General features: G+C 36.6%; 2 protein-coding genes and 1 pseudogene across 3 annotated transcripts; 1 reads left to right on the forward strand and 2 right to left on the reverse strand.

Moving 5' to 3' along the window:
* Nucleotides 1–443: 443 nt before the first annotated feature.
* Nucleotides 444–5,120, forward strand: LOC121744804 (BRASSINOSTEROID INSENSITIVE 1-associated receptor kinase 1-like). Its single transcript, XM_042138456.1, has 11 exons — nt 444–905; nt 1,454–1,586; nt 1,683–1,754; nt 1,912–2,055; nt 2,430–2,501; nt 2,602–2,673; nt 2,754–2,830; nt 3,397–3,528; nt 3,611–3,952; nt 4,041–4,435; nt 4,516–5,120. The coding sequence occupies exons 1-11, from the start codon at nt 809–811 to the stop codon at nt 4,831–4,833; spliced, it is 1,854 nt and encodes a 617-aa protein (XP_041994390.1). The 5' UTR covers nt 444–808; the 3' UTR covers nt 4,834–5,120.
* An 89-nt stretch (nt 5,121–5,209) lies between these two features.
* LOC121744121 lies at nt 5,210–6,807 on the reverse strand (annotated as a pseudogene).
* A 1,899-nt stretch (nt 6,808–8,706) lies between these two features.
* On the reverse strand, nt 8,707–12,560 carry LOC121742967 (protein RAE1-like). Of its 2 annotated transcripts, none has more exons than XM_042136119.1 (12): nt 12,313–12,560; nt 12,115–12,201; nt 11,951–12,028; nt 11,668–11,861; nt 11,184–11,325; nt 10,383–10,463; nt 10,196–10,283; nt 9,735–9,775; nt 9,529–9,606; nt 9,348–9,419; nt 9,164–9,244; nt 8,707–9,071 (listed from the first exon to the last, which is right to left on the reverse strand). In XM_042136119.1, the coding sequence occupies exons 1-12, from the start codon at nt 12,550–12,552 to the stop codon at nt 9,024–9,026; spliced, it is 1,230 nt and encodes a 409-aa protein (XP_041992053.1). In that variant the 5' UTR covers nt 12,553–12,560; the 3' UTR covers nt 8,707–9,023. The 2 variants fall into 2 exon arrangements, with proteins under 2 accessions (XP_041992053.1, XP_041992052.1); XM_042136118.1 differs by having other exon boundaries at nt 12,112–12,201.
* Nucleotides 12,561–16,001: the final 3,441 nt, after the last annotated feature.

Consider the following 16,001-nt stretch of genomic DNA (forward strand, 5'->3'; position numbering starts at 1 on the left):
CACTAATACTAATAAAGTTGCATTATGGAATGTGTGACCAATAATTAATCATTTAAAAACAGATTATGGAATGCCAAAAATTGCAGGGGAACAGCTTACGCAGTCAGCGTCATCCCATTTCCTACTTGGCGGCCGTGTGGGCCCCCCCTCAAACCAAATACTATTAAAACTAAAATTAAAATACCATTTCCAAATTTAATTGAAGTTTAATTAAATTCGTAACATTACTCAATTGGAAGGAAGTAGCACCTTTTGTTTGACCAAAATTAAGTGTAATATTTTGACTGAAATTAGCTGTCATCTATTTGAATTTGTCATGATAATTATTTATTTGGCATTTATCTCTTGATCATAACATCAAAATTCATCATTATACCTTATTTCCGATGAAATATATAAATAAAAACTTTAACATTTGTTTCAAAATAATTAGTACTCCATTAACACTATCTCTTCACTGCAACGACTTCAACTCATCCACCGTTGAATTGAAGAATCTACCCCCAAATTTCACTGCCAAATAAAATCAAAACACACCTCACAATTTGAGGAAACAGTAGAAAAACAGGAGGAGAGGAGACTCTGTTTACTAGTGGCTCGCAATCGCATTCCCCAAAAATAAAACTCAATCGACTTTTTTTAATTTTCTTCGGTTTCCGTGTCGCTCTTGATTTCAGTTCTTGCTTCTTTCATCCCTGATTCAGATTTTTCTATATTGGGGGAAGTTGGACATCGGTGTAGGTTTTATTTGTTTTTTATGAGGAATTTATTAGGTTTTTAGTTGGTGAATTTGGGGGAAGAAATTCTTATGGATCGGTGGTCAATGGGCATGATCTTGCGGGTGGCTTATCTGTGCTTGGTTCTGGTGTTTGCTGGATTTTCGCAGGTTTCTGCAAACGTTGAAGGTCATTTTTTTTGTTTATTTATTGTATTTTGGTGGATTGTATGTATCAATTTCTTGGCTTGGTGAGTTTGATTTAGTCAATTGCACGTTGACTTGAAATGAGTGAATTGATTGGCAATTTCGTTGTTAAATTAAGATTGTATGTATGGAAGTCTTGCATTTCTTAGCCAAATTAAGATGGAAAAATTTCTAAACAAATGTGTTGTCTATTTTATGAATGAGTTATTACAAAGGAGGGACTTTTGCAGTGATTTCGAAATTTGAAAGAATCGTAAACAGACGTGTTGATGATCTTAGATGAAGTATACTTATAATGATTCTCAGATATAAAAGAAAATATTCATGGTTGTTAATGCCACTTCTGTTTTAGCTGCAAGTTGGAAAAGCATTTTGTTTTTGTTTTTTTCCTAATTAAGTCAAGCTTCACCAGCAACTTAGAAATCACTGGAACCGTTAGCATGGTCATGGTGCTGTAGTTTTTTACTCGTAGCTTATCAACATTCTGAGAAGTGGACTGTGAGATGTAAAAGAAAATTTTGTGTGTGGCAGGGGATGCTTTGAATGCGCTGAAGACTAATTTGGCCGATCCTAATAATGTTCTTCAGAGTTGGGATCCGACCCTTGTGAACCCTTGTACTTGGTTTCATGTCACATGCAATAGTGACAATTTTGTTACTCGTGTGTAAGTGCGGCTCTATCACTCTCGAATCAAGATTTTTCATTTGCATTTTTCGAATGTAATTGGCATGTTAAATATGTTGGTTGTTTTCTTACACAGTGATCTTGGAAATGCAAATTTGTCTGGCCAACTGGTTCCACAGCTTGGTCAGCTCCTTTCTTTACAGTACTTGTAAGCCATTCTTTGCTTATCCAAATTCACATTATTCTTTTTAATTTTCATGCATTTTTTTTTTGTGAGCATGGTATCAGTCTTTCTTCAAACCTGATGTTAGAGTACAAAGAATTTCAATTTCCAACTCTGTTCTTTCTTCCTCTTTTCTTGGCAGGGAACTTTACAGCAATAATATTAGTGGAAGGGTTCCACCTGAGCTTGGAAACTTGACCGACTTGGTTAGCTTGGATCTTTATCTGAATAGACTAACTGGTCCAATCCCAGACACACTGTACAAGCTTCAGAAACTACGTTTCTTGTATGAATTTCTCTGTCCATGCTCTCTGTGTCTACATTATGTCTTGATTCTTTCTTTTCTTTTGGAGATGTTTTCCTTACTCCATCTCTAGGATGTTTACGATTCAAAACTAGGTGGTGTATGAGATTAAGATTGTTCTACTTGCACAAAAATGGAGTAGATTTCTTGAAGATCTTTCTCATGTGCTTTTTCTTTCTTTTCCAATAGTCGAATTCTAGATTAAATAAGGGACACTGCTTTCTTAATCTGACATTGTTTGTGTTTTTAATGTTTATATAGTAGAGTGTGCTACCTGTGATGACAACATCAATTCATTTTGTGTAGCTAATTTTCTTTAAAACTAATTGATATCTATTTTACCTTGCAAAATATAGGAGGCTCAACAACAACAGTCTGACAGAACATATACCTTATTCTCTGACTACCATCAATACACTTCAAGTCCTGTACGTGGGAACAAGCAAACAAATCTTCTTTTGTCGGGTGATCTTACTTCTCTTTTGGTCTTTCGTTGCTGATGTTCATTTTCATGTTTATTTCATGCAGTGATCTGTCAAATAACAATCTCACAGGACCAATTCCAACTAATGGATCTTTCCAACTTTTCACTCCTATCAGGTTTAATGAGTTCCTTAATGCTTAAAGCACCCGAGATGCATCATGCTGTTACTGCTGATTAATGTCTTTTTGTCTTTCAGTTTTCAAGGTAATCAATTGGAAGCTCTTCCTCCACCACCACCTACAGTTCCACCGACAACCCCGTCTGGTTCTGGAGGTCTGTAAACCCAATCTTTATGTTTATTACATTTACGAGTTTTCTTCTTCTCCATATCTAACTACGTTTTAAGTTAAGGGTCTCTTCGTGTGTGCTGGGCATTTTGTTATTCAGCAGCCTTAGAACTTCTGTGCAGTGTATTCACCTGAATAGTCTTCTTCCTTATATATCTTGGTTTTCGTTCAAGGTTATGTGTGGTTCACCAATTAATTTCAGGTTCAAGGAATTTTTAGGTTTCATATGTTTATGTAACAACCTAATCTATTTAGATTTATCATCTGAACTTCGGTAGTTTCTTTTACTATTTAATAAGAAAAACTCGTTAGCTCCATCAAAGGTATCATAAGTTCATTAGCTTCATTTTGCAAAAGGAGTAGATGTATACTAGGCAAAAGATGTATTCGACAACATATGTGGACTAAGTTTGAAAGTTATAACTGATTCTCAATGACTGGGAAAGTGGAATTCTGTACATCATAAGTACATTAGATTCATTTTGCAAAAGTAGTAGATGTATACTGGGCGAAAAATGTTGTATATCAACAACTATTCTTTTACCATTGCAGTTGGCAACAGTGCTACTGGAGCAATTGCAGGAGGAGTTGCTGCAGCAGCTGCCTTTCTATTTGCTGTTCCTGCGATCGCACTTGCTTGGTACCGAAGACGGAAGCCACAAGATCATTTCTTTGACGTTCCTGGTAAGTTGATTAACAGAATATCTTATCACCTTCCATACGCCATCGGTTTCCAAATCCACTCAATTCTTCAACTTAATTGCAGCTGAGGAGGACCCTGAAGTTCACCTGGGTCAGCTTAAAAGATTTTCCCTACGCGAACTCCAAGTTGCTACAGATAATTTCAGTAACCATAATATTCTTGGGAGAGGTGGATTTGGTAAGGTTTACAAGGGCCGATTAGCAGATGGTACCCTAGTGGCCGTCAAAAGACTAAAAGAAGAGCGTACTCAAGGTGGAGAGCTACAATTTCAAACAGAAGTAGAGATGATCAGCATGGCTGTACACAGGAATTTACTCCGTTTACGTGGATTCTGTATGACGCCTACTGAAAGGCTTCTTGTTTACCCTTACATGTCTAATGGAAGTGTTGCGTCATGCTTACGAGGTAGCAATCTCATCTTTTTATTCTGTTTTTTTTTTCCTGTGGGTAATGTCTTTTGGTGTAACAAAATTTTTATTTTTATCTTTTTCAGAGCGAAAAGAGTCACAATCTCCTCTTGATTGGCAAACAAGGAAACACATAGCACTGGGTTCTGCCAGAGGACTCGCTTATTTGCATGATCACTGTGACCCAAAAATCATTCATCGTGATGTCAAAGCTGCCAATATATTGTTGGATGAGGACTTTGAAGCAGTTGTTGGTGACTTTGGGCTGGCCAAACTCATGGACTACAAGGATACTCATGTAACTACAGCTGTGCGTGGGACAATTGGTCATATAGCTCCTGAATACCTGTCTACTGGAAAATCATCCGAGAAAACTGATGTATTTGGTTACGGGGTCATGCTTCTTGAACTCATCACTGGGCAAAGAGCTTTCGATCTTGCTCGACTTGCTAATGATGACGACGTCATGCTACTGGATTGGGTGAGTTTCTCTTGATTATGCCTTTTACCGTCTGAATTTCAAATGTTATTTATTCATGGTACTTGGTGTAATGGTTTCAGGTGAAAGGACTTCTCAAGGACAGTAGATTGGAACCATTGGTCGACCAAGACCTCGAAGGGAATTACATTAAAGAAGAGGTGGAGCAGCTTATCCAAGTGGCTCTGCTTTGCACGCAGGGCTCCCCGATGGAACGCCCCAAAATGTCGGAAGTAGTGAGAATGTTGGAAGGCGATGGGTTGGCCGAGAGGTGGGAGGAGTGGCAGAAGGAAGAGATGTTCCGCCAGGAGGTCAACCACCACACAAATTTGGGAACTGAATGGATCATCATGGACTCCATGTCGAACGTCCGTCCCGACGAACTTTCAGGGCCGAGATGATCGGCCCAGCTCTCTCTGAGTGTGGTTCAATCTTTTACAGTTTTGTATATGGTTATCTTCCTTTTCCCATTGTATTCTTATAGATCTTCTGCTTGGTTTCCCCAGAATTTTGTTGATGCAGGGAATGTTTATATACCTCATAGGTGGCAAGTTGTAATTTTATGTGTCGAAACAAACTCAAGATTCACTGCAGCTATTGCAGAGAAAAGCACCAATGTAATTATTTTTCAGACATTGTACTCATTTTACACTGAATTGCACAAGTTTGTTAGTTGCTGGGATTAAAATCACACACGGACTTAGGTAAAGAATCAGTTCCATTTACAATTGAAGGTTCAAACTAAATCCAATACATCACATTTACATTTTGAAGACCATTCTCTAACTAGCATCACTTCCTACCATCTGCTGAAACACGGGGTGTGACATCGCCTTCCTGCAGATATCGATGAAAAAGTAAGTTCACAGAAACTAGTATAACCTTCACTAAGGTTCGAGGAAAGTACCCGGGGCTGATGGAGGTATATCTTGGTCGTTGCTGTTGCGGGGTTATAATTTTGCGCCCCCTTGCTCCAGTCATAACAAACCTGGAAGAAAAGAATCCAACACACTGAACATATCCTTTCTTGGCTAGAATCAGTTGTTGACGAGACTACAAACTTTCTGAAACGGGCAATAATGCTTACCTCATATGCATATATAGAACCATCGCGGTTAAAACTGCTGCAAGTTATTGGTTGATTGCATCTTAACATATTCTGAAAAATTTAGGAAAAAAAAACAGAAGATCAGTGAGACGACGTGCATTAAAAGTTTTGCGTTTTAGATAGTCGTTGATGCATATACTGTGAGCTTCTACTTCGCATTTTTGTCCCAAAAGTTGAACACTCCATCAGATCCAGCAGTAGCAAATGTGTGATGTCTCTGAGATGTGAAGAGAGTGGCATTATTCAGCACGGAATGAAGAAACCACAAGACAAGAGAAGAAGAAAAACGAAAGAATGAGAGTGACAACTTGAACGAATGTTCTTACCGGGTGAAATTTCAGCGAGTTGACAGAGTAAATCTCATTGCCATGCCTGTGACATTTGAATATATAATTTTTATTCGATTGCGACTCATCAAGATGATGCACGCTAACTTTTCCTTCGATCGATCCAACCTAGAATAACAAAATGCCATGTTCAGAAAAGACAACAATGACTAAGTTCAGTGTTAAAATCAGTTTTGAACAGTAATCTTACCAAGAAACCTTGCTTATCAGGAAAATCAGCCAAACACCTTGTCTGGTGCTTGAGTGGTGACAAAAATCTTCTATACTCAGTCTGCCATATTCAGACACAGCATATCACCTTATAACATAAACTAATAACGCGCAAAATTACACATAAGAATTACTACCCCTATTAAGAACCTGAGGACTCTGCAGATTGAAGACGATTATATTTCTGTCAGCTGTTCCAACAACCACGAGAGGGTGCTGAACTGCAAGTGCATAGCAACGATCTGGAAGTCGTTGTACCCACGTTGGAGTTTGCTGTCTCAGATCCCAATACCTTAAGACAAAAAATCAAACTTCACCTTAGTTAGAAACAAAATCACATTGACAGAAAACATAAGATATCATGATTGAACAAGTTATGCATATAAGAAATTCCATCTTGTTACACTGTTAAAGAAAGAATTGACCTTAACGTGCTGTCCCAGCTTCCGGTGACTAAGAGATTCGTCTCTGGGATCCAAGAAACTTCTTTAACGGGAGCATCATGCACGGCCACTGTAACAGGCCGGCCCTCGGATGCTAATGCCCACATCTTAACTTGGTTGTCACAGCCTCCGGAAAAGAAGGCCGTCCCGTCATCTTTCCAGGCAGAGCACAAGACCTGCCCAGGATTATACTTAAAACAGCAAACATGCAAAACAGAATTCCAAGTGTTGGGAATACTAATGCCTTGTGCACAGTGCTGAGTTCGGTCCCAGATTTCTTCACCTCCCAACATCGAACCTGAGTCGACTTCCACAAAGTTAGCTCTTAAACTAAAGCAACTACCCCTTTTACTTAACTCCCAAATAGTGAAAAAAACAGGAAAAATTGTTTGCCTGATTATCCCATGAAGTAGCCACAAAGAGATTTGTTTTGGGACTGAAGCAGAGTCAGGATACCGAATCAGTAGGAGGTTGAACCACTTTCTCCAAAACAAAGTATTCAACACTATGAAAAACAACAATGCAGGATGAATAAAAATAAGGAATACTACTATACCTCAGTGGAACGGTTGTGATTTGATCCAGGCATTTAGCAAAACCTCCAAGTAAGAATTCCAGCAAGTTTTGAAGAACAACAGAGAAAGAGGAAAGCGAGGGTTTGCATGACATATATATCTATATGCATAGCGTCTGCATAAAGCTAATCATGCACAACATTTATTACCTTCTCTGCTCATCTCTTTTTATTTATTTATTTATTTATGGAGTAGTTATATATTGTAATGTGTAAATTGTAATTGTATGTTAATCAATTAAACTTAATTAATTGACGTAATAACTGAAATAAGATTTTTTAATTTAAAGTTTTAATTGATAAAATTATATTAAATAATAATAAGCATATAATAAAATTTTGAAAATTACATTAAGATTTGCTTAATACGGAGTATATTATTAATTGAGAATAAAATAATGCCTAATAGTAAAGCATTTGGTATGAGAAAGTCATCTGCGATAAACAAAGTAAGTAGTAGTACTATATATTTTGAACAAAATAGCTTAGAAATATACTCCGTAAGTAACATTCACGAATATTATCCTTGTTTAATTCATATTAGTTCTACTTAATTTGATTTATATATTTATTTTAATTTATACTAAAAATCATTATTAACGTCAATATTAATTTTTATAATTTCAATTAAGTGAATAAATAATAAAATTGGACTTTAAATTTATGTTATTTATAAAATTAATAATAACTTTTAAATATTTGAATCTTAATTATATTAAATAAAACAAATAGCGTTAAAACTAAACGAAAAGTCAGCGATACTCCACGGATGTGCTCACATAATATGTATCCAAAATAATATTTTTTCTAAAATAACTTAGCGTAGTATAGCATCCCCAACGGTGCTCTTGGGGAAGGACGTCGTCCGTGCCTACGGCGCGGCACCCTGCTGTCTGCCGATGTGCTCTTGGAGACGGCACGGCCCTGCTCTATGCATGGAGCACGAGCAGCCGACGTGGCATGCTCTGGTTGACCGTTGATTTATCATTTTTTATTATTTTTTTTAAAAAAAATTCGAAAAAATCAGATTTAATAAAAAAAATATTTTCCCACTTCCCAATAAAATATATCCATTTTTTCCACACTTTAATTTATTTTTTCATTATTTTTACCCTAAATTCATACTTTCATCTATAAATACTCTCATTTCAAACACAAAAAAATGACAATATACCAAACAACTCTCGAAATCTCAATTTTTAGGATTTTAATTATGTAATTTTTAATTTATAGAATTTTAATTATGTAATTTTTAATTTTTTAGTAATTTGTAATGGTATCGGGTATTTTTAATGCATTTTAATATTGTGGAAATGTTTTTAGTAATTGAAGTATTTAAATTGAATAATGAAATAGTGGGACCCTTGAGCATGCTCTTGCGGAAGAGCATGGATGTGGGTGTTGTGCTCTTACGGAAGAGCACGAAGTAAAAAATTAATAAATGTGGGTCTGGGCCTACATCCATGCTCTTTGGCAAGAGGGATGCTATAAGATGAATCAATATATTTAAGAAAAACAAATGCAGGAGATAATTGTGAGGCAAATCAAAAAATTTAGTCATATAGACGACAAATGAATTTCATAATCCAAAATTTCAAACATAAAATTTAAAACTGTTCTCGCGCATTCACTTAACTAATCAATCAAGTAGAGAAATTACACTTATTTAGAATCACATGTGCCAATTAAAATAATGAACTCATTTTACACTGAATGTTTGTGTTGCTGGGACTAAAATCACACACATAGGTAGCCAAAGAGATAGTTCAATTCATAGTGGTAGAAGTTTGAACAACATCCAAAACATTGTAGTTGGTTACATTCACATTTTGATAACCATTTTCGAACTAACTCTGCTGCTGCTAGCCTATGTTGATGTACAAAAGTGAAATTCTTCTTGTCTGAAACATCACCTTCTTCCTCTTCCTACAGGACATCTGGGTTTTACATCCGCTTCCTGCAGATACCGAAGGGGAGATATATACACAACTTGAGGAGATGAAAAAGTTTAGCTCCAATGTCACATTCACTATGGTTCAAAAAAAGTACCAGAGGCTGATGGAGGTATATGTTGGTCTTTGCTGTCGCCGGATCATATTTTTCGCCCCCCTTGCTCCAGTCATAACAAACCTTGAACAGAAAAGGGACCCAACACACTGAAATCAGTTGTTGATGAGACAACTAACTTTCCCGATGCCAAAAGATATAGTTTATTTCAGATGATAAAGCATACCGAATATCCAAAGATGGAACCATCGTGGTTAAAACTGCTGCAAGTTACTGCCTGATTGCATCGTGACGTTTCCTGAAATATTCAGGGGGAAAAGAAAAAGAAAAAGAAGTTTAGTGAGACGGAGGGTAAGGGGAAGCGCATCAAACGCTTTGCATTGTTAGATAGTTGTTCGTTTATATACCTTGAGCCTCGTCTTGTTATCCTTGTCCCAAAAACTGAAGGTTCCATCTGATCCAGTAGTAGCAAATGTGTGATGTATCTGAGATGCCAAGACAGTAAATTATTCAGCACAGAATGAAGAAACCTTTAGACAAGAGAGAAGGAAATGTAGAATGATAGCAACAAAATTGTATTCGGTTTAACGAGGGCTTGAATAAATTTTCTTACAGGGTGAAAGTTTAGCGAGTTGACAGAGTAAACCACACCGCTGATAAGCATATAAGATATGAAGCCCTAACTTAACCCAAAACCATGGTCAAAGGTAAAGGGTTGACTCCCTATTATATGCTATTCCACACTTTCGTGTGAAACCGATGTGGGATCGTATCAATCCATCCCTCTTTTAAACCGGACGTCCACGGACGGCACACGCCACGGGCCCACCATCCGCTTTACGGCCCTTTTTCCTTTCGGGCCCACGTTTCTTCGGTGGCACCCCTTGGTCACACCTACGGGTAGCCCCTTTCCGTAGGACATCCGGACCCACGTTCACCGCACCAAATTGATAAGCATATAAGATAGGAAGCCCTAACTTAACCCAAAACCATGGTCAAAGGTAAAGGGTTGACTCCCTATTATATGCTATTCCACACTTTCGTGTGAAACCGATGTGGGATCGTATCAACCGCCTTGCCTGTGACATTTGAAAGTAAAAGTTTTATCTGCCTGCGGCTTATCAAAATGATGCACACCAACTCTTCCTCCGATTGAACCAACCTAGAATAACAAAATGTCACGTTCAGCATATATATAATGACCGTTCAGTATTAAACAGTTGGTGATTTTAAAGTTTAAACATTGAGTGGAGAATCTTACCAAGAAACCTTGCTTATCAGGAAAAGCAGCCAAACACCTAGTCTGGTGCTGGAGTGGTGAGACAAATCTCTTATACTCAGTCTGCCATATTCAAAACAAAGTATATCACCTCATGATTCTCATATGCATTTAGTATGATTTGCTACAAATAATACATAACACTAAAAATAAGCATAAAAAGACAATATATCTCTTCTGACATAAAAATACACAGCAAGCATTCTAGACATAACTATGAAGATGGATCTGTTATAACAAGGCAGCATCTTATAAGAATGATTTAGATGACATTTTAAAGGTGGGGGCCAGGGGAGAGGACATTTTAAAAAAGGTGTCTCATAGCCACAACAAAGATGGGATCTCTGAGGGGTTATCATTCAGGACACCATAAAGAAGGCTGTCATAGCCATAGACATGAAAATAAAAGAATATAAGAAATGGTGAACCAAACATGAGATTGATTGCCATAAGTGAAGACACAGTAAAGCAATGAACTGATCTACAAATTTTGGTAAACTGAAAAATGGAATTACTTTTGAAATAAGCATGGAAATCAAGACTTAGCATGCAGCCCTAAAACCAGTTAGCTATATCTTAAATCCCAAGTAATATTAGATTATAGCTCTCGATGTAATGTATGCCAAATAGATGCAAGAATACTGGAGATACCTAAAGAGATGCATATCAGTAAAATCTAATGTGGAGTTTACTTTTTTCTACAAACCATGGTACACTTGATTAGCTCTCAACAACAAAAAATTAGATTAAAGCCAAGAGCAGGACAAAGAATGCCCTAACTACCTGAGGTTTCTGCAAATCGAAGACGATTATATTTCTGTCAGCAGTCCCAACAACCATAAGAGAATGTTGAACTGCCAGTGCATAGCAGCGATCTGGAAGTTGTTGTACCCAGGTTGGAGATTGCTGTCTCAGATCCCAATACCTGAAGACAAGAAGGCCAACAGAGACTAAATTATAACTGGCTACATTTATATAGAAAAGTAAGACAAGACATCAGAGATTAAATTAGACTGCAGAGACACAAGATCATATTAACAGAGAGCTCAAGAACGATTCATTCTCATGGAAACTTCTTCAAAAAAGATGGCTAAGAATCAAAATAAGACAGCAGCATTCCACGATATAATTCCTCTCCTCAATCAATCACATTATCGTTGTCATTGCAGAATTCAAACCTAGCACCCCCATTATACTGTTACTAAAAAAACATTTCATTATTCAACAAGGAGTTACTCTATTAAAGACACCAAAGAATTAAATTAACCTCAGCGTCTTGTCCCAGCTTCCGGTGACTAAGAGATTCATCTCCGGGATCCAAGAAACTTCTTTAACCGGAGAGTCATGCACAGCCACTGTAACAGGCTGCCCGCCCGATGCTAACGGCCACATCTTAACTTGCTTGTCACACCCTCCGGAAAACACAGTTGTCCCATCGTCTTTCCAAGCAGAGCACAGCACCTACCAAGATTAAACTTAAATCAACAAAGGGGCAAACAGAATTCAAGCAGCGGGAATCACATCATAGGTTCATACAAACTACAAATTACCGGCTTGTCGTGTGACATTGATCCCATATGAACAGTGCTGAGTTCGTTACCAGATTTCTTCACCTCCCAACATCCAACCTAAATCGAAGAGAAACACGAAATTAGCTTGAACAAAACCAACTCCCCCTGTCTACTAATGTGGAAAAGCAAAATTATACTACTACCTGATTATCCCACGAAGTAGCCACGAAAACGTTTGCTTTGGGGCTGAAGCTTAGGCTGGAAACCGAATCACTAGGAGGTTTAACCACCTTCTCAAAAACAATCAATTAAAACACAAATTCAAACCGCGAAGCAGCAATGCAGGATATTGGCGATAGGTAAAAACTGAAAACCTAAACAAAATTCGTGAGAAATATTACCTCAGTGGATCGGTTGGGGTTTGCGATGGTCGACGCCGCGCCATTTCTAGTCATGATCGAAACCTGTATTGTGAAGAAATTGAAGAAGAAGTCAAGCAAGTTTTGAGCCGCGAGAGAGAGAGAGAATTGGAAGAGAAAATGAAGAGAGAGAGATGCGGTTATGCATGAGAGAGGTGACATTGACATATATAGCGCGGGGAACGGCGTCGGCATTAAGCTAACCAGAAAATTTGAAACCATTGCACATCTCTCTCTCCTAGAGAGCGACGAGAGCGCGCGCGCGCGAGAGATGCAGAGAGAGAGAGCTGCAGAAGAGAGAGAGAGAGAGATGCGCGATAGGAGAGATCGAGACGAGCTGCTATCTAGACGAGCGGAGCGGCGAGAGCAGAGAGCGAGAGAGAGCAGAAGAGCGCGAGAGAGAGAGAGATAGAGGAGAGCGAGAAGCTGACTTCTCTCTCTCTCTCTCTCTCTCTCTCTCTCTCTCTCTCTCTCTCTCTCTCTCTCTCTCTCTCTCTCTCTCTCTCTCTCTCTCTCTCTCTCTCTCTCTCTCTCTCCACTATTTTAGCCCTTATTTATTTTTACTTATTTTTGTTTTACTTAATGACTTAAGGTACTATGTAACCTTATTTAATAATTATTGATTTTATTAAATTATATTTAAAAAAATTACTTGCAATTAATTCAAATGATTATCATTGAAATGAAAATTATTAAGAGCATTCACAACCGTGTCTATGATGGTGCGGCTCAGATGGGGATTGAGTCAGGGCACAATCGGGGGCGGATAACAAAGATTGATTTTGTCATTTTTTCTTTTTCTTTTATTTACTTCATTGTTAATTTTAATGCCATTTGTTTGCTATTAGCCTGATTTTTATTTTATTTTGTATTTAGGAAATAAAATTGTGTAATTAAAAAATTTTGCTTAGTTAATTGGGTAGGTTAGAATTATGCCATTTATGAATCTGGCTTACGTAATTCGGGAGTGTTAATTATGAAAATTTAATCCTTTTATTATGAGTTTATAATTATCAATTTATCATGATTTTAGTAGAGATTGAGGCTTAATTAGCAGTTAGGACTGGCCGACGTGGTAGCTTAAAAACAAAGCTGTGACTTGTGATTGTGAATGCCCAAAATTGCGAAATTCTAACGAAGGAAAGATATTTAATTTAGGGTGTAAAAAATCGATATAAATTAATATAGTAAGTGGAGTAGTTTTGCTTTATTTAAATATTTGGGCCTTAAATTACTATTGACTACAGCCCAATGGGCCGTATCGATGTTTGAGTCAGTTTGACAATGCAAGGTTTTGGGCCGGGCTGAATGTGTTTCCGGGCCTTTGAATGTACAAATTGTTTTGTGAGTGGGCGTTTAATTTTTACAAAATAAGTCCATACATACTATCCCCATTTTAAATGTATACAATAAGTAGAAACTTAATTATGTTTTGTAATATGTAACAACTCTTATCCAACATTGGCCTCACAAAAAAAATATTAAAATTTATTTATGATTAAAACCCAACTGCCGCATTTCTTCGTTTCTATATTTTTTCACAACATTCCAAAATACACAAAAAGAAGAAGACGAAAAACAGACAAACAAACAAAATTGTCAATATAGATAATGAAACAATTAATTGTAATTAATTATATTAAATATGAAACGAATCTCATTCACTTATAATTTGTATTATAAGGAGTCCGTACGAATGCTGGACTATATTGTGTGGGTGATTATTGTGATAACATATTGACTTCACATAAAAATGATAAAATATAGAATTCATAGTTTGAAGAATAAGATGGTCAAATAAATGTAAAATGATTCAATTGATTGACGCAAATGATGGAGTGTTCTCAATTATTTGTATTATTACATTCTACCATTCAAAGTAAATATCCCATTTTAATAGATTGCGAGTGATTTGCTATCGCATATTACATGTCTTTTTTTAATTTTCTTTTGTGAGCAATGAATGAGAAAGTCATTGGTGATAAATAAAGTATGTTAAATAAAATAATTGCAAAACGTTGACCACCATTTATAAATATATCATTGTCATTTATTTCACTTTAATATTTTTTTTTAAATCTTAAAATTGTTATTGTTGCTCCAAAAAAAATACAAGCTAGATTTATTATTTTTCTCTATAATTTTATAACTTTAAATAAATGAATAAAAAACAAAATAAAACATTTTTTACATAATTAAAAATTAATAATGTTAAAAATAACTTTCAAAGCTTTAATTTTAAAATAAAATATGTATAAAATAAAATAAATAGCACTCAACATGGACTAAACGGAAAAACAGTATTCACGACTTGCATAACATATGTATCATATTCTAAAATAACTTTTGAAGAACATTTTAAATACACAATGCATATGTGTTGCTTGGAAATTTCCTAGATGTCACATGCCATTTTCTTGGAAGTTAGATTCGCATTATTTTTTGGGAAAATATGTGTTGTGTGAGATTTTTCCTCATCAATTATGCAAAAAAAAAGTCTTTGCCATAATAAAAAAATCAAATTTAATAAAAAAAATATTTAAAATTAAAAACGGTCATATGACCTTTCAACGGTCATTTTCCTGTTTTTAATTTTTTTTTAACTCTATAAATACTCATATTTCATCCTCATTACACACACAAACACACATCTATTCTTCTCAAATCATCTCAATTTCCTCTTCAATTTTCATCTCAAATCATCTCTTTTATTCTTCTACCAAAGTTAATCCATTTATTGATCAATTTGAGTAAATGCGTCGAATAATGGAAGAATCACTTGAAGAAGATCGACGTAGGGAGGCGGAGGAAACCGCGCCGCCCCAAAGACGATCCCGGACTTACATCCATCGTAACCGGGAGGAAGCCGCTGCAAGGTTAGTACGCGGCTACTTCTGTGATAACCCGGTATGGAGAGATACCTACTTCCGTCGCCGTTCCCGCATGCGAAAACCGCTATTTCTCCACATCGCAAATACATTGGCATCCCGGGAAGAGTTCTTCCAAGAAGGGTTCGACGCCGTTGGCCGTCCCAGCCACACGACGCTGCAGAAATGTATTGCAGCAATCCGTCAGCTTGCGACTGGACAAACGACGGATTTGTTCGACGAATAGTTAAGGGATGAGATGGTTAAGAGACGGATAAGAGATGGAGGGTTGCGGGTTATGTCTCTTAGTTAAGAGATGGAGTGAAAAGTACAGTGTGGCCCATGAATAGTTAAGAGATGAGACGATTAAGAGACGGATAAGAAACAACGTTGCGGATGACCTTTAGAATCTTCAGCCTATTTCTCTATTAGTTTTACTACTCTTTAATAGTGTCGACTAGTTTACACCTTGTGCTTCCAAGAAACAGCATGCAAAGATAATTCTTCGACATGATATTCTAAAAGATTTAAAATTGTTAAAGGAAAGTGAAACATAATCCCAAAACGAATAAAAGAGTAGTTCACTTGTCTATTACCACTAGTACAAAAAAAATGATGAAATAAATTATGGAGTACTACAAAATTAAAGCTTGGGGTTCGAATGGAGAAAAAAATTCAGTAGTATCAGTATACTACCATGGAAAGCATACGTGGTATGCTTAACCAATAGTATTTTGACAAATAGATATGCTTATGAGTCGCATCTCCAACTAGAAGCACACATAGACACACACATATATGGAA

This window comes from Salvia splendens, chromosome 8 (genome assembly GCF_004379255.2).
Source record: "Salvia splendens isolate huo1 chromosome 8, SspV2, whole genome shotgun sequence".
NCBI classification, from domain to species: Eukaryota; Viridiplantae; Streptophyta; class Magnoliopsida; order Lamiales; family Lamiaceae; genus Salvia; species Salvia splendens.

Coding starts and splice junctions, on each gene's coding strand:
- LOC121742967 (XM_042136118.1), bottom strand. CDS start 12,552: ATGGTTTCAAATTTTCTGGTTAGCTTAATGCCGACGCCGTTCCCCGCG. Junction 12,029..12,111: donor CTTCGTGGGATAATCAGGTA/GTAGTATAATTT, acceptor TCTTCGATTTAG/GTTGGATGTTGGGAGGTGAA. Junction 10,464..11,183: donor TCGATTTGCAGAAACCTCAG/GTAGTTAGGGCA, acceptor TGAATATGGCAG/ACTGAGTATAAGAGATTTGT.
- LOC121744804 (XM_042138456.1), top strand. CDS start 809: ATGGATCGGTGGTCAATGGGCATGATCTTGCGGGTGGCTTATCTGTGC. Junction 2,056..2,429: donor CTTCAGAAACTACGTTTCTT/GTATGAATTTCT, acceptor TGCAAAATATAG/GAGGCTCAACAACAACAGTC. Junction 3,953..4,040: donor TGTTGCGTCATGCTTACGAG/GTAGCAATCTCA, acceptor TATCTTTTTCAG/AGCGAAAAGAGTCACAATCT.